General features: G+C 40.1%; 1 protein-coding gene across 1 annotated transcript; it reads left to right on the top strand.

Annotated features, from left to right (window-relative positions):
- The first annotated feature begins 1,879 nt into the window (after positions 1-1,879).
- Positions 1,880-15,080, top strand: D2HGDH (D-2-hydroxyglutarate dehydrogenase). Its single transcript, XM_034439550.3, has 10 exons — positions 1,880-2,028; positions 3,042-3,448; positions 3,814-3,871; positions 5,499-5,638; positions 6,245-6,438; positions 6,699-6,867; positions 9,727-9,870; positions 11,379-11,521; positions 12,723-12,888; positions 14,382-15,080. Exons 2-10 carry the CDS (start codon positions 3,049-3,051, stop codon positions 14,645-14,647), a joined length of 1,680 nt encoding a protein of 559 aa, XP_034295441.2. The 5' UTR covers positions 1,880-2,028; positions 3,042-3,048; the 3' UTR covers positions 14,648-15,080.
- The last annotated feature ends 3,623 nt before the right edge of the window (positions 15,081-18,703 follow it).

An 18,703-nucleotide genomic window follows, 5' to 3' on the forward strand; every position in this document is an offset into this window, starting at 1 on the left:
AAAATAGAACAAAGCAAAACAAAACATAATGGCTATTAGAATTAATGGTGGGATCATCAATGGTAGCCTAACTTTACAATTAGTGTAAGAGAATTTAGCTATGTTCAGAAATGCTGATAGTAACTACATAGAAGAGATCAGAATTTCTGTGTTATTTTTCTGTGGTAAGGAGATTCAGATCTGTGAGTGCAATGTAACAGGGTAAGAGCTATAGTTTAAATGATCCCTTGTCCACGGGCACATTCTCTGCTCACATGGGACCTCCAGTATGATTGCTGTGTGGAGAGAGATTCAATATGGTCAGTTATTTTTTTTATTTTAACCTTCTAAATGTTCTAAATGCTGATAAACATCATAAAGCATGATAACATTTTACAAACTTTGTTGGAAAAGAAAAGGTGGTAGAAAAATACGTTTACAATTTAAATATTAATGGTTTATTTAAATAAAAGTCAATGAAATAAAATTGTTAAGATTTGTTTTCAGAATTCACTGGGCTGTAGATTAATTTATTTTTTATTTATTTTATTTTATTTCAAATTTATATACCGCACCTTCTCCCAAGGGACTCAGGGCGGTGTACAGCCAGATAAAAACATACAATACAAACATTAAGAACAATTAAAAGAATATATATTAATTTGGCCCCAGTTTAAAATGACAAACCAATTAAAAATTAAAAATTTAAAAATATGTTAAGCCAGCCCGGCTTGATAAAAAAAGAAAGTTTTAAGGGCAAGGCGGAAGGCACCGAGGTCTTGGATTCTCCTTATCTCAGGGGGCAGCTGATTCCATAGGGTAGGTGCCCCCACAGAGAAGGCCCTCCCCCTGGGGGGTCACCAGCCTACATTGTTTGGCTGATGGCACCCTGAGGAGGCCCTCTGTGGGAGCGCACGGGTCGATGGGAGGTTGTCGGTAGCAGCAGGTGGTCTCGAAGATAACTAGGTCCTATGCCATGGAGCGCTTTAAAGGTGGTAACCAACACCTTGAAGCGCACCCGGAAGACCACTGGGAGCCAGTGCAGTTCGCGCAGGAGCTAATTAAAGCAGTGCAGGGTAGAGAGAATCTTAGAACAGGTAATGTTATCACCTTACAAATTCTTGATTTTAATGGCATTTTAACCAGGAATGCTAGCTTAATAAAATCTAGCATAGTAGCTACTATCCAGCATGAGTGATCTAACAGCACAGCTTCTGCCAACTTTGTGCCTTCCAGAAAGAGTAGAACTGGGGGGATTCAATTCAAGAAATAGTTCCAGCACATCTAGTCACCAGGTGATTGCAGTTTGAGTTCTGAATCTTGACACCTTAACCCAGTGTCTCTCAACCTCAGCAACTTTTTAAGATGTGTAGACTTTAACTCCCAGAATGCCCCATGCCAGCACGCTTAGCCAATGCCTTAACCGCTCCTCAAGGTTCCTGACGCTGAATTGAGAATGAGAACTGATGTTTATCTACTGACTTTTCAGTTACATTTTAAAGTCTGGGTGGGTGGGAAATTGAACACATTTCTATCTCCCCCCGCCACGCCTTTCTATTGTGGCCAAAAAGCCGAGTGGGTGGGGCAAGATATAGTTTCACTTTCAGACTCTCCCGAAGCACCAGCTATTTTAATCGGAGCGTTAACCAGAATATTAACATTGCCATGGTAACTCGCACTCCCCAAATTTAAAAAATCTTTAATACATTCGTTAAACTTTTGAGACGTATCTCTATTGCCTCTTCGACAGCCCGAGGGGGTGGGGGGGGGCGTTAGGCTATGAGCGGATAGATTGAGAAGCGTCTGTTCTGAATGGGCGGAGTGGATGGTTGCACATTAAAAGTAAAGATGCGGCGCTGCGAGGGAAAAGTCGGGAAGCAGGAACGCCACCAACATCCGTACCAGATCGATTCAACCAAGCTTAGGCGACCAACTTTAAGCGAGCCCACGTGGCGCGTCGCTTCTTTACCCGCAAAGCTGGGGCGGAGCGAACAAGGCACCGCCTAGATCTGCCCGAGGGGGAAAAGTCGGCCCTGGTCTGGTGCAAAAGTGAGTAGGGAAATGACTGCTGCTTGCGAGGTGCACAGAAGAAACTTCCCTTCCTTTCCCTTCCCTACCGCTCTGCTACCGTCGATCAGAATTCTCCTCCAGGTCCTGCGATTCCCGTGCTCCTCCCGCCCTAAACGCCTGGTGGAATTTTCCCAGTAGCTCGAAAAAAACAAGCATCGAGCTCTGCCTTGTCCTCCTCGTTTTGTTCCCTTTCCTATTTAAGTCCTAGCAATCATAGCCGACTGCAAGCCAGTTCGAGGTCACAAAATAGCGTGCAATTTTTGATATTTTCCAATTAGTAGGAAGAGGGGGAAAAAAAGGTTCAAGCCAAATGTCAAAGTTCGTTTGCTGGACTTCAGCTAGCAGAATTCTCAGCCACAATGACCTGCCAAGTGGAGAACTCTAAAGCACCTGAAATTAATATATTATATTTGGAAATTGTCAAGATTGGGAAACACTGCTGAACGGGTATTCATTTAACTACGGTGTTAAATAAAGTGATGAAATAATTTGAAGATAGGCAAAGTGAGATTTAGAAGGCTTATCTGATTTAGTCTCTTCTATGGTTTGCACCTAAAAAGCCCAGCTTCCTTGCCTATTTCTGGGGATATTATGCACTTTGTGCATGCTTTATAAATCAAGTTTTCATATTTATTTCTTGTATAGTAAAAAATTCATTTCAAATACCGAACTATTTTGGATGAGGACCATTGATGTATGGGAGCACAAGCAATTATTCACAGCTTGCAGAGTTAATGCAAGTATACTTTATTGAAAATGCATTTTCTTCTACATAGCACTGTAGAAATAAACAGGAGTGTGAAGTCCGTTGTGATGGATTTTTAGTCCCTAACCTCCCCCCAGAGTAGCTTAGCAACTTGTTGTATCATGTGATCCTATCCATGACTATGACTTTATAAACATTTTAAATGGCCTTCATTTTTTAAAAAGGGAAAAATGTAATGGGAGCTTTTTGGAAAGAGGGATTCCATCCGGTTATTTTTGTGTTTCAGGTTGATTATGGCTATTTCCAGCCTTGTCTGGCCTTGTCTATTTCAATACATTGGGACTGTACCCAGGTTGGTTACCAGATGCCAGAGAAAAACTAGGAGCATATGGAATAGGACTGCCACTCTATCCAGAATCGAGAAGAAAGCCACAGAACCATTGGAGGCACTTCTGTTCTTACCTTCTCTCCAGTGGAACATCAGCAACATAGCTAAGAGAAATCTGCACACCAGCCAGCTTCATCTCCAGGAAGTAATGCTCACATGTGAACGGTATAGGGTAGAGAGGCTGCCCTTTGCTCGCATTTCTGATTCTGATTTAACTTTCTTTGAGCACCTTTTGCCTGGGAGAGTCATTACTGATGCAGAGGAACTCAAACCTTTCAATGTGGACTGGCTAAAGTCTGTGAGAGGTAAATCATTTTAATGTTTTATTACAACTGAACATTGTTATAGTTGCCATCCTGATAAAGCAGTTCTGCAAACAGCCCAGGACAGGTGTTTATTTATTTATTTATTTAAGGATAAATTTGGCATTGTAGGGGGGATGGAATTGTACTGCATAGGAGAATCCATAGTGTAATACCAACTAAATTGCATTGTATAGCTATCTTTATTCTGGATTGTTGCTTTTTGCAGCTAAGAAATAAGTGATGGGAAAACAGGAGGGTGGGGTGGGTTAATTTCCTTCCCCATCTAACTCCTGTGCATGAAGGGTTGGGTAATTGGACTTCAGTCATGCTTGTAATAGAATTCTCTCATCTTATTTCCATTGCAGGCTGCAGTACAGTACTGCTAAAGCCACGGACAACAATGGAAGTATCTCAGATTCTCAAGTAAACATGTTTCTTTGAACATAGTGCACAGTGTTAGAAATTTTGTTATTCAGAAGAACGTGCCTTCTGTATTGTCCATAGACATGTGAAGAACAGAATATAGAGTGAAGCAAAACGGGCCACGTCCTGTTACATTTCTGAAGACTGAATAGTTCAGGAGTTAGGATTGTAGTTTTTGAAGAAGAATCTTCTTTCCATCTCTGTCTCTTCCCCCACCTCTCTTCCTCTCTCTCTCTCCTCCCCCACTTCCTCATGATTTTGTATGATAAATGAGTTGATGTTTAAGAGGATAGAAGAAACCTTATAATTACTACACAGAGAGAATAAAACATTACAGTAGTTTTTATCTCCTGGATCTTCTCATAGTCTCTTAATTGATGAACAAGTAATTTTTATGCAGGGAACACAGAACGATTCTCTATACTTTTCAGTTGACTCAATCTTTGTCTAAAAAGAGAAACTGAGACAACACTAAAAAATCATCAGAATATACTCCATATCAGCCTTGTGCTTTTAAGAAGACATTAACCTTAAAACAGATTTTTAAAAATGCTGTCAAAATTGTGCTTCCAGATAGATGGATTTTTCTACCCTAGGTTACTTCCAGACTCAGCATGCATTTGTTTAATCCCCTCCCACAGACAAATGATTTTTATAGAAGATTTAAATACTGTTGACTATAATCTTTCCAAATTTTCCCAACACTTCTATCTTTTTCTTATTACTGTAGCCTTGCCACCAAAAGTGGAAAAATGATGGAATAGCTGGTATCTTTTGACTGGAAGTGGTATAATCAACCTTCATTCAGAAAGCATCTATACATCTATAGTGTATAGAAGCAGCTATAGTCAAAGGAGTTCTGCATGTCAATTTTCCTAGGAAACAGATACAGCTTCTCCTAGGACATATTTATACATCCATGTATGTAAGCATATAACCATTTGAAGAAGCAGTATCAACTAAATAGGTACCAAATGCTGACAGTCATTAGTACAAATGTGTACTGAATGCTGACATTACAGGTAGTCCTCAATATACCATACAATTAGGGCCAGAATTTATGTTAGTAAGCACGGTGGTTGTTAAGTAAGTCACACTTGATTTTACAACCTTTTTGATATAATTGTTAAGTGAATCACTAGTTGTTAACTGAATCACATGGTTATTAAGCAAATCTGGCTTCCTCCATTAATCTTGCTTCTCAAAAACTGGCAGGGAAGATCCCAAATAGCAATCACATGATCCAAGGACATTGCAACCATTGTAAATACATGCTGGTTGGCAAACGCCTGAATTTTGATGACATGACCATGGGGATGCCTTGATGGTTGTAAGTACAAGAACTGATGGTAAATTACTTTTTTCAGTGCTGTTATGACTTTGAACGGTCCCTAAACAAATGGTTGTAAGGTGAGGACTAGCTGCAAATGTTGACAATTGTTTCCTGAATTTTGGATGAACTCCCACTGCTAGCCATCCTCATGTGTTAGTATAGGAATCATACTGACTTTCTGACTAGAAGCCAGAAAGTTTACTCTGATTTGATCTGGGGACAGACCTAAAGTAATCGTGTCATGGATGCAGCATTTTTAACTTCTAGAACAGTCAAAAATGTTTTCATTTTCAGGTACTGCAATGAGAAGAACTTGGCTGTGAATCCTCAGGGAGGCAATACTGGCCTTGTTGGTGGCAGCGTTCCTGTCTTTGATGAGATCATTCTTTCTACAGGACTTATGAACCAGATCATCAGTTTTGACCATATTTCTGGTAAATTCTTGTCAAGGCTTGGGGGGCAAGTCTGGTGGCTCGATAAAATTGTCTTTTCAGGGAAGATGGTTCCCAGACTTACAAAGCCTAATAAAAGTATTCTCTCCCCTCTCCACACCTTTTCCCCACATTGGATGGGGGGAGGGATCTAAATACCAGATAATTTTTTTAAAATACTTGTGTCCTCATCCGTATCTTTGAAGACTTCAAAGTGCTCTGTGGTCTAAGAAAGGATCTTACATATATAATAGTCACCTGACTACTGCGAGGAAGGTTAGTTGAAGAGTTGGAAACCTACTCAAGGTTATCCAACTGAGTTTATACCACACCTTTAAATTTAATTCCTTTTCTTGTTTTTTTCCCCACAATATATTGAGCCATAAATTCACCAGAGACTGGGTTAGGCAGCATCCTAAAGTGAAAACAACTGGGCCAAGTTAAAATTAATTGAACTTAGCCTGTCGTGAAGATGCAGTTGCTAGATCTTTGATTGCTAATTGTATCCCACAAATCCAACCAGCTTGTTTTATGCCTGAATTTGGAGAAAGCTGCTCCATTAGAAAGAATTATATCTGACATTACTGTGATTTGATACTTATGCTTCAGGAATCCTGATTTGCCAGGCGGGCTGCATTTTAGAGAACCTCAACCAATATTTGGAGCCAAAGGGCTTTGTCATGCCTCTTGACCTTGGAGCCAAGGGCAGTTGCCATATTGGAGGAAATGTAGCTACAAATGCAGGGGGCTTGCGCCTCCTGAGGTATGGGTCCCTTCGAGGGACAGTTCTTGGATTGGAAGTGGTAAGTTGAAATTCAAAAAAGCACTTTCTTTTTTTTTTAATTGTTTAAAATAAATATTCTCTACCATTCCCTTTATTCTATTTCAAAGGTACTACTACCGTATGTTCCTTTTTTCTACAAAAATGTAACTTAGAAAATACTGTTTCTCTAATTCAGCCTGTGTAACCATCATAAACAAAATTTAAAATAAGAACATTGCATTGATTTATTTCAAATAAAGCAGATTCATTAATGCTGGACCAAAGTTTGTCCTCTTTCAGGTGCTGGCTGATGGCTCCATCCTGAACTGTTTGGCATCTCTGCGGAAAGACAATACTGGCTATGACTTGAAGCAGCTTTTCATTGGCTCAGAGGGGACTTTGGGGATGGTCACTGCTGTGTCCATCCTTTGTCCACGGAAACCAAATGCTGTGAATCTGGCATTCCTTGGTGCGAGTTATTCCTGTCTCTTGTTTTTAGTGCATTTTATGTACTTCCAAATGTTACACAGGAAGAATGCATCTGAGCAGCAATTAGTTTATCAATGCTACTTTCTTATATTTAGGTTTTGTAACCATTTGATGTGATCACCAGTGTTAGTAATGAAAACAGGGATGAGAACAGAGAAAATAATTTATGCCACTACTGTGGCATATTATTTTCCCCGAAAATAAGACCTCCCCTGATAATAAGCCCAATCAGATTTATGAACACATGCGCTAAAATAAGGCCCCCCAAAATAAGCCCTAGTGAAAGGGTGAGCATGGCCAGCACTAATGGCAGCTGAGCCCCTTAATGGTGACCCGCAGATCAGCTGAGCTGATTGGGAGCTGCCTCTCGTTCTATCTCTCCCCAGCGTTCTTGTGCTCGCCTGCCTCCCATCCATCCATCCATCCCCCTCGCCTGCAAAGTCCTGCCCCACTCGCAAGAGAGCAGCTGCCCAGCACCTCTTGCCACGTGGTACCCACCCAGCAGACAATCTCTGGCCCGACGGAGCGGTATCCCAGGATCAAAACCTTTCGATAGCGTACAAATGGCATTGCCCAACAACGGCTCCGAGGCCAGCCAAGCCTTCCCTTTAGAGAGCCTGCTGGGAGGCTCCGGGCAGCCTTCTCACTCACACCGGGAGTCCAGCAGAGAGAAGCTCCCTTGGTGCACTGTCATCAAGCCCCTCCCCTCCCGTGAGGGTGGTGGAATGCGAGCAGCCCAAGGGCACCAAGCTGCGTGAGCGCCTGTTTCCCCCCTTGCGCGCCTCCCAGGTCTCACCACATCAATGTGGGCAAAACCAGTGAGCACCAGGTCCTTGAGCTCGCAGCCAATGCTGCCGGCCCCACCACCAGCACCTGTGTGGAAGCCACAGGCTGGACGCGCTCACAACCAGTGAACTAATGTGCTGAAGCTGACCAGGCTAAGGATGCTAGCCAGATGAATACCTAGTAGGCAGAGGCAGACATTTTTTTTCCTATTTTCCTCCCCCAAAACTAAGGTGCATCTTATACTCCAGAGTGTCTTATACTCCGAAAAATATGGTATAAGATAGGGTCTTATTTTCAGGGAAACAGTAGCAAACTGCTTTTTACTATTGGCATGGAAGCCACAGGCAAATGTGAGAAATCGGGGCATCCTGAAATCATAACTGGATATGAAATAGAATTATCATGAATCTTGTCTAATTTATAGATGTCACCTCAAAACTGTTGTCAGTGGCAAATCACAGCTCTCATGTAGAATGAAACAAACTAATTCTTCACTCATACCTAACTACAACAAAATCACATCTGGCTATCTCCCTTTTTCCCTCTGCCTTTATGAGTTGCCTTCACTACACCATATCTGGGCAGCTTTAAGGTTTTCTTAGCTGTACTGCTTTTGAAGTAACATTTTCTTCCTTATTTTGACATAGGTTTTACCATGCATACAATATAATGTATTATGCCAACTGATCTGTTGGTGGTGCAGTCAAGTGGCTTCTAAGGGATAGGTTCAACCTGGGATCTATTGGTCCTATTAGTTTTGGTGCCCTTTGAGGCTTGGCTACTGTCTTCTGGATCTTCTGATTCGAGCAATGGGTAACTCTGGGTCTTTAAAATCAGGCCCAATACCTACCAAATCTCCAAGCTATTCCTGTTTGCAAAACTTGAATCAGCTTGAATAGCTGCTGATAGGTTGCAGGATGCGGGCAGTGCATGATGATGTTGGGAAGAGAGAAGATCTTGCTCTGCTGTTTCATAGTGTGTCTTTTCCCACACCTGTACAGCTGTTGTCTGGGATGCTTTTGAATATGACTTTAGTACTTTTTTGGAATAGCACACATCTCAGCAAAGAGTCATAATCCCTTTGAACACCTTTACAAAACACTTGGACCTAAAAACAAAGCAAATGTCAGAATTCAACTTCTCCTCCAGCCCTGTTTCATCATATTAAGATGGATAGTGGGTGTTTTCCCTTCAGTTGGTGATATTTGCTGGGGGGACAGTGGGAAGTGTCAAGCAAAGCTAGGGCACCCAAACTCTGGTCCCGGTCAGTCACCGGGACCAGAGGTTTTGTCTTCCGAGCTTTCAGACTCGTGCTAGAGCCCCTTTTCAGAGAACTTCTCTGTGTTCCCTGAGGATGGGCTCCAGCAGAAGTCCAAACGCTCAGAAGACAAAACCTCTGGTGACCGAGTCAGATTGGATCCAGCAACATTATAATGGGATACATATATTTGCCTTCATTCGTGAAAGCTAGGGGAATGGACTAATTTCTGCCTTTCGTGCATATACTAAATGAGAACAATTCAATTTCTATTACCCTGTTTCCCCTAAAATAAGACATCCCCTGATAATAAGCCCAATCGGGCTTTTGAGCGCATGTGCTAAAATACTCACCCACCCCTGAAAATAAGCTCTCCCTGAAAATATTTAAATGCATGCACAGCCAGTCCCCGCCATTTCCTCTGGTTAGGGTTAGGGAGACAGAGCTGGAAATCAGATAAGACAGCAAGAGGAGCCCCAACTTACTCCATGTGCCCCAAAATAATAAGACATCGCCAAAAATAAGGCCAAGCATTTATTTCGGGGTTCCAAAAAATATAAGACACGGTCTTATTTTCAGGGAAATACGGTATCTTTTAGTTTTAGAGAAATGACTTTGTCAGTTTCATTCTCTGTTAATCATGGAGTGAAGGTAGAATGAATGAAGGTAGCAATTACATATTTAAAGAAAAAGAAAGAATAGATATGAAAAGTTCCAGTGCTTTCCCTACCATTTTTTTATTTTGTTTGTGTGCCTTCTTACTTATTTTCTGTGATTTTTGCTTTCACCATAAAGCTTGCCCAAGTTTCTCTCAGGTCCTGAGAACCTTCATAACCTGCAAGGATATGTTGGGAGAAATTCTGTCTGCTTATGAGTTCATGGACGATGGATGCATGAAGTTGGTAGAGAGACATCTGAAACTGACCAATCCAGTAACAGGTACCTGCTGCTCCACAAGTGGATTCCCATTATTAGTTCTATGTATGCAAATTCATTTTTGCTTAAATAATCTGATGACTGGCTTTAAATGTACTAGATTCATTTGTACTTAATTTGCTTCCCTGTTACCTAAATTAATTTAGGTCTTCAATATATTTTGCTCATAGTGACATGATGATGTAGGTATTGTGATCTGTGCATGAGAAAAATCTTTATTAAACCTATGATTTTAACAAAACTCCAATTTATCATGGTATCAGGAAAAAGCTATTTCTTTGCCATTTTCTGTAATTTATAGTTTAAGTTAGTGTAGAACAGTTAAAAAGAATTAGGAGGAAGTTTATAATCTCCAGGAATACAATTAAGTAAAACTTGATTTTGGACAAATGCATTTATTAAAAGCATCTCTCTATAGATGTTATACATTATTTCACATGCTTTCAAAATGTGATTTGCCATTGTTCTGGACTTTTTTCTTCATTCTGCTAATTGAGGCCAGAAATTCTTGAAATCCTGATTCAATCCATAAGGATTGTATTAATCATTGTTCATGATCTTGGCTAAAATATAAGGGTCATTGACGTTATAGAATTACAGAAGATAATTTGGCAAAACATGTAGTGAATAAAGAGAATGATCTTTATGAAGAGAGAGGTTCCATTCTCAAAACAATGTGTTGAATGTAGGATAATTTGAGCTTGGCTATTTATGTCTTGAGTAAGATCTTTGGGTTGATTTATTTGATGATCCATTTGTTTTCTAGGTTATGCACAATATTCTCAGGTGTCTTCACCCACACCAAAGTTCAAAAGCATCAATATTCTTCCTATCCTGTTTTTTTAAAGTCCAACTTTGCTTCCTTAGAGTGTCACTGGGAATACCATGGCTTGCATAATTCTGAGTTTTGTAGGTATAGACTAGTATTTCCCAATCTTGGCAACTTTAAGATATATGGACTTCAATTTGCAGAATTCCCTAGCCCACATCATGGTATTTAAATACCTTTTTCAAAGTCTTAATGGCTGCTCTACCAAGTGCTTGTGTAGGGTGCATTTCTTGACTGCTTGTTCCATTACGGTGATAGTTGATCCTAAAAGACAAAAACTATTCATATTTCAGTATCCTTATTGTTAATTCTAAGGCTGGTTGTTGTATCTATTGTCATTAATTTGGTCTTCTTTATATTTAATTTTAGTCCTATTTTTCACTGTACTCTGACTTTAGCTGGGCAGCTGGGATAACTTTCACACTTTGGGTATCCCTGCTGGGAATCTGTATTATTGGCATACACTCCTGATATTCTTTGCTCATCCCTCCCAGGAACATCCCATCACTATAGCAGGACTTTGTGTGTATGTGTGTGTGTATGTGTGTCCCAGCTCTATAGTATTCAATTTTCATAATCCTAGGAAATTTGACTTAATTTTTACATGTAAAATCTCATAACTTCAATTGATGTATATGTTTGAAACTGTATGACTCTTTAATTCTGCTTTTTGTAAACCTAGAAAGTCCTTTTTATGTGTTAATTGAGACTTCAGGCTCCAATTCTACTCATGACGAAGAAAAACTCAGCCATTTCCTGGAACATGTAATGGGCTCAGATTTGGTGGTAGATGGAACTCTGGCCTCAGAAGGAAAAAAAATAAAGGTAATTTTTTTTTTCTTTCTTACCAACATGTTTGGTTTGGATTCAAACATGATTTAAATTTGAAACATACTTGAATTGAATTTGCAACTATTGGCCATGTAATTTTAATAAGTGATCACTGAATGCTAAATTCAAACTATACACTGTAGCTCAGTTGGAGTAAAAGTCTCAAAGAACTGTCTAGATTATCTGAGGGAATATTACTTCCAAATGTTTCTGACAGTCCAGTACAATCAGACAGAGTAGTTGCACTTTCGGACAACAATGACCTGGATGACTGACTCTCCATAGACATTTGGGTTCCATCGCTCAAATCTTATGGGACCTGGTAATGTGACTACTCTGCTGCAAAACTTAATATGTGGATCTTGTGTGATCACCAGTAGCCTTCCACAATCCTCAGAACCCCTCAGAATGAGAGAGTCTAAAATTTGCATGTTTTGCATTTTAAAGACTCAGTATCATTACCTTAATTCCTTAAACCCTCAGGGAAGACAGAAGATCAGAGTGCAGTTTCTAGGTTTAAAAAGTTGTCCCATCTTTGCTTCTAGTCTAATGTTTTATACAAGAATGCCTCTAAACCCCTTGTCACTCCTGTATATGTGTTAGACAGTTAAAAAAAGTGGTTGAAAGTCTATAATGTGATGCTTTGTTTGGAAATATGCCCAGAGCTAGAAAAAAGACAAAGACAACTTGAGTTGGCAGAGTGTATTTTGTGTCTAAAGAAGACGAGAGCTTTTTTATCAGATTGCCTTTTAGTAAATGAGGGTTTGGGGGCCTGGCTACATATAGAATGGCCCATATTTTGTGAATAAGTAATTGCCTTTCTCTATAGAAGGTATGTCAGCCATATTGGAATAGTGTACAGATGATGCTCTTAATTCCAAAATGCGCCTCCTATCCCTGATTTATACAAGGGATCTTTTGGACCCAAATCCTGCAGTGCTGATGTTTTCTATGGAAGCATTGCTCCTCAATGTGCATGTCTAAATGAATATAATGTAAGTTGCTTATTGTTTGGCCTTTTAACCTGGTTTTCTTTAAAATATATATATATAAAGTAAGATACAGCGGAACAAACCAATAAAAATAATACAACATCAGAAATGAGAGCAACATAAAAGCACAGTTAAAACCATAATTTTTCCAAATCATATATTGTGTATTGTTTCCTCCAAACAATATATTTGGTCAACTACAGGCATTATGGGCTTTACGGGAACGGATCACAGAAGCTCTGACGTGTGATGGAGTTGTTTATAAATATGACATTTCACTCCCTGTGGAAAAACTCTATGATCTTGTGACTGACATGAAAGTACGACTGGATACAGCTGCTAAGAATGTGGTTGGCTATGGACATCTAGGTGAGTTCCACTTTGCTGATAAAAACTGCCTTAATTATGAATGATTTGGATTTTGAATCATGGTAGCAAAGTAGCTGATTGTGTTTCAGTTCTGGATTTAAATCTCAGCTTTCAGTTGCTAGATAATGTTAAGCCATTATCTTTTGGTCTCAGTCGAGTTGGTGTTTTTGTGCATGGTTCAGGCATCTGCAGCAAGGATATAATATTAGCTGACTTGACAGAATTACTGTAAGCATGCATATTAGGGGAGGAATTGTTGTTGGCCCAGAATAAATTAGTTTTCAAAATGAAATAATCCATTGCTGGATTGTAACATTTGGATGATCTTTTCTGGAAATGCTAAAATCATATAAGTTCTTTGGACAAGAAATTTCAGAAAGAGACTACTCAACATGGATAGGGCATTATTTCCTAAGCCCATGAACTAACCTTATGGAAGGCACAGATTGGCAAAGTTGTTCTAGCAGCTAACAGGGAGCATTTTTGAAAGGGACAGAAGGCCAGCCTTTATAACAAATATGGACATGCAATGTTATGCACAAAAATTAAAATACAGTTATTCTCTGCTGCCAAGAAACTAGTGTCCCTCTATTTTTTCTCTTTCAAGAATATGATAGTTGTCATGCCCCAGCATATAATTTTTATATACTGTTGTTGCTCTCTAGCCCCATCTAGTAGCCGAAGAGACAAATACCAATTACATTGTCTGAAGCTGACCCAATCCCTTTACCCATTAGCCCGCACTCTCAAAACAAGTGCATGCTGGGAAGCCAGACTCCATTTCCTTTAGCATTTGGAGAAGGCAGAAGCACAAAGAAGAATCCATCTTAATCTATGGCACATGGTCATGCAAGGACAAACCCACATCCCACACACAGAACATCGCTAGTGAGATTTAGATTGTATTTATTAATTGTTATGTTCAGCAGTAACTCAATGCTGTATTTGGTTCTCATTGTATGTATTCCTATTTTCCCCAGTTTTACCATATCCTCTTCTTTCAATAAAGCATTTAGATCTACGCACATGGTCTGTTTTATTGGAGGATAGGTGGGTTTAGCTGCATGTCGAGTTACACGCCCACTAACATGTAGTGAGGACAGAACAATAGTTATATCTTTTAGTTCTTTTTTTGTTCAAAAATAACACCATGAACCATGGAAGACTGGTATGATCCCGTGTTTAGAATAGACTTTTTCAATTTAGTACCCTCAAGATTTCAGCATTCCAGAAAAGATCACCAAAGTATTACAATGTATTATTGGCTTACCATTTCCACTATCTCCAGTTAACTGCAAAGGAGTATGGAAATTGTTGCCTTTTAATTAAAAAAAATATACTATTGCATATCACAGCTAAGGAATTAGTAAAGTATTGTCTACTTTCTCTTTTGAAACCAATTCTCAGTACTAATGCATATCACAGACAGAGAATAATTATATTGTCTATTTTCTCTTTTGAAGTCAATTCTTATTTCTGGTTTGCTTTGACAGGAGATGGAAACTTGCACCTGAATGTCACCGCAGAGTCATATAGTCATTCTCTCCTGGATGCCATTGAGCCATATGTGTATGAGTGGGTTTCACAATATTATGGAAGCATCAGTGCAGAGCATGGCCTGGGGTTCAAGAAGAAACATTACATCCACTACAGTAAGCCAAAAGAGGCCATTCTTCTCATGCAGCAGTTCAAGGTTATGTTAGATCCTAAGGGAATTTTAAACCCTTATAAAACATTACCATCAAAGGCTGAACAATGATTCTTTTGGATGTTTTAATCTATTGCTTGTATGGTGTATCAGGTCTTTTTGTAAATAAACTCTGAAGCCAGAGCCAGTTTTCTATTTTTCTAAAGAAGAAGAATAAAATGAACTGGATTCATTTCCCAGTATTATCTACCACAGTTTTATTTTCTGATCTGAATGAAAACATTGGCAGCTTCAAGAATACTATTTCCTAAGGATCCTCTCTTCTTGTCTTCAAGGTCTGTTCTAGAAAACAAACCAGAATAAGGGAACTGTAGGCCTTCAATTGAACCACAGCTCTGTCCTGTCTCAATTATGATATAAGGAAGTCAGGGATCATGTAGTACAATAGTATTCAGAAGGTCTGAATCATCCATCCCTAAAATGTAACATGGTTTCTTAATGGCATAAATGCTATAAAAAATAAATAAAATTTATCTATTTGTTATGGTGTGTAGAAACTGCACTTTGTAAAACGATCCATTATGAACATTCATTTATAGCCGGATCTCACAAACATTTATATGACATTTTCTTCTTTGTTTTCAAATAGTTTGATTCAGTACACAAAGCTTCAAACATCTTATATACGGTGTCTGAATCATGCAGTGGCTAACAGAAAAAGCCCCATGCCTGATTATTAGAATACATTAAGCACAGACATAGAACGTGTTAATGTAACTAATGTATGTGTTAAATAATAAATAAATAAACAGCAAATAAAACCCTGCAAGGATGAAACATGCTTCCTATGGCATGCTTATCTCTCTACTATCCAAAGGACACCAGTGTAACTGATTCAAAGAAGACCAAAGAAAGATGGAAAAAGTATATTGAAATACTATGCAGTAGAGATGTCAACATCAAAGATACATTTGAAGATGTTCCCTAGTCACAAGTATCTCTAGTTCTGGAAAATGAACTTAGATAAGTACTCCAGTCATTGCCAAGTTGGAAGGCTATACAAATTGATAGAATCTCTACAGAAACATGTACAGTATAACAACAAAAGACAGAAAATTCTCGATTAGTAAAGATTCTAACCAGCTAGGCCAGGGGAGTCAAACTCGAAGCTGTTTCAGGTAGTTTTAATCGTAGAAGGACGCCCAACAAGCCATCATTACAGGTATATATCTACATAAGACAGGAACCAGAAATACCTTTCAGGAGCATCTGAAAGCAGCTCCTCGAGAGTCAGGGAATACATCTCAAACTAATCCTGCCAAGATAGCAGACATAACCATTGTAACAGCAGCCTGTGGGCTGGATGCGTCACATGCTGGCTACGCCCATTCCCAGTTTAGCAAAGGGGGGGAAAGTTATGATACATCACATGACGACAACATGGCGAGTTTGACGCCCCTGAACTAGCCAAACAGAAGAAGAACAGTGAATAGATGTAAAGAGGTAAATCTGCAGAAAAACTTAAGACTGCAAAGTATTAAACAAAATAAAAATTGGGAACATTAGAACTCTATACAAAGTAGGAGATAACAAATAGTGTTTAAGCTGGCTTTAGAAAAGGCTGGGAATTCAAAACATTGCTGATGTACACTGGATAATTGAGTAAGTGAAAGAAAGAACTCATGTTGATTATAGACATTAATGATTATAGAAGGCCTTATGTCAGTCATGTCAAACTCTGGAATGTGCTTTAAAAATGAGATTCTAGAATATCTCATTGTCCTCATCAAAATCTACAAAGAGGTTAGGAAATCAGTCTGAGAGAACATGGGAAAATATTGGCAAAGCATGGTTCAGAGTGACGACAAAATGAGACTCCCCCTGAATATGTAAGGGAAATTGATTGGAAGAAGATTAATTTCTTTTAAATTGGAGGAAGACATAATAATTTGCACTATGCTAATAACATTACTGATGGTTAAACATGCAAAGAATATGCAAGCTTCCGCAATGAAAGGTAGAGCACAGTGGAAAAAAATGGGAGTGAAAGTTAATATTTAAAAAGACCAAACTAATTATACAAGGAGCCGTAACCAGCTTTAAAACTGACAATGAAAATATCAAAGTAGTAGACAGCTTCTGCCTTTTAGGCTCAACCATCAATTATAAATGAAGAAGCAGCCATGAAATATGCCACAGACTAGCACATAGCAGAACAGCCATGAAAAGCTTGGGAAAGGTATTTAGGTGCCATGATCAGATAGTGCAAGCAATGAATTCCCTCACCTGAGGCACACAAAACTCCATTTTCACAATAATGGGTGTCTGCGTGTGTACAACCATCCTCTCTCTTTTCTGCCATTGCTGCTGCTGCCACTGATCCACAAAGCTTCCATTCTATGGAAACCAAAGTTGAAGAAGCAGAATAGGAAGAGCATTAATGCTTTTGAAGTTTGATGTTTATCATATATTTTTTAATTTATAAAATGTATTGGCCACCCATCTTACCTCAGGGTAACTCTGGGCAGCTTACAATCATAAAAAATAAAAACTACAAAAATAAAATACTACACAGAGCCAAATACAACAGCCCAATTAAAAGATGGGAAGGGCAGGAGTAGGAGGAGGGGAAGGCGGGATATGTTGTTAATTTATCAACTACCTCCATTGCAATGCCCCCCCCCACTGGAGTCCCAAGCCAACTGGCAGAGCCAGGTCTTTAAACCCTTACGGAAGATGGAAGATCAGGAGAGTTGGGGCCAACGTCACTCCGGGGGTGGGGTGGGGGAGTGGGGTGGGCAAGGTGCTCCAAAAGGAAGGCACAGTGCTGCACGATGTTGGAGAGTACTTCTGATAAATCCATGGATAGCTGGCAAAAGATATAAATGGATCATCCAACAATCTAGAGTTCTTACTCAAGACACAAATGATCGGGCTCAAAATTCCATACTTTAAACACATTATGCAAAGACCAAACTCTCTAGAAATCTATAATACTGAGAAAGATGGAAGGAAAGAGAAGAGGATGACCAGAACCAAAGTGGGTGGATTTAATTGTATCAGTAAAGGGCACATTTTTGAAAGACCTGAAATACTAGGGTGGGGATAGATCGTTATGGAGAGAATTTAATCTATGTGATTATTGAAAGTTGAAATTGACTTGATGACACAATTCTGTGTTTTCATATATAAATGCTCTTTTTTCAAATTGCTTTCAAGGACATTCACCAATGTAACAAAAGCTTGCACAAAGATTTTTGTGCAACATTAGGTCATCAGAATGCACAGAAACGGCATTGGTCGCGTTGGTGGATGATCTCTGGAGGGCTCGGGACAGGGGTTGCTCCTCTGTCCTAGTCCTATTAGATCTCTCAGCGGCTTTTGATACCATCGACCATGGTATCATGCTGCAGCGGTTGAGGGGGTTAGGAATAGGGGGCACCGTTTTGCGGTGGTTCTCCTCCTTCCTCTCCGACCGCTCGCAGTTTGTGTTGGCAGGGGGACAGAGGTCGACCTCGAGGCGTCTCACATGGGGGGTGCTGCAAGGGTCAGTCCTCTCGCCCCTCCTGTTCAATATTTATGTGAAGCCGCTGGGTGAGATCATCCGTGGTTTTGGGGTGAAGTGCCATCTGTACGCTGATGATACTCAGCTGTACATCTCCACCCCAGACCACCCCAACGATGCCCTTGATGTGATGTCTCGCTGCCTGGAGGCCGTGCGGGTCTGGATGGGGAAGAACTTGCTCAGACTCAACCCCTCCAAGACCGAGTGGCTGTGGTTTCCGGCGCCCCGATATAGTCAGCAGGTGCCATCGCTAACTATTGGGGGTGAATCTCTGCCCCCCACAGAGAGGGCTCGCAATCTGGGTGTCCTTCTGGATGCACGGCTGTCTTTAGAAGAGCATATGACGGCTGTGGCCAGGGGGGCCTTTTATCAGGTTCGGCTGATTCACCAGTTGCAGCCCTTTCTGGATCGGGACGCCCTACGCACGGTCACTCATGCCCTTGTTACTTCCCGGTTGGACTATTGTAATGCTCTCTACATGGGGCTCCCCTTGAAGAGCACTCGGAGGCTCCAACTGGTCCAGAATGCGGCTGCACGGGTGGTTATGGGCGCAACTCGTTGTGCCCATGTGACACCCCTCCTGCGCGAGCTGCACTGGCTCC

The sequence above is a fragment of the Pantherophis guttatus genome, chromosome 6 (assembly GCF_059756535.1).
Source record: "Pantherophis guttatus breed Tessera chromosome 6, ASM5975653v1, whole genome shotgun sequence".
NCBI lineage: Eukaryota > Metazoa > Chordata > Lepidosauria > Squamata > Colubridae > Pantherophis > Pantherophis guttatus.

Coding starts and splice junctions, on each gene's coding strand:
- D2HGDH (XM_034439550.3), top strand. CDS start 3,049: ATGGCTATTTCCAGCCTTGTCTGGCCTTGTCTATTTCAATACATTGGG. Junction 6,868..9,726: donor TGTGAATCTGGCATTCCTTG/GTGCGAGTTATT, acceptor TTCACCATAAAG/CTTGCCCAAGTTTCTCTCAG. Junction 12,889..14,381: donor GGTTGGCTATGGACATCTAG/GTGAGTTCCACT, acceptor TTGCTTTGACAG/GAGATGGAAACTTGCACCTG.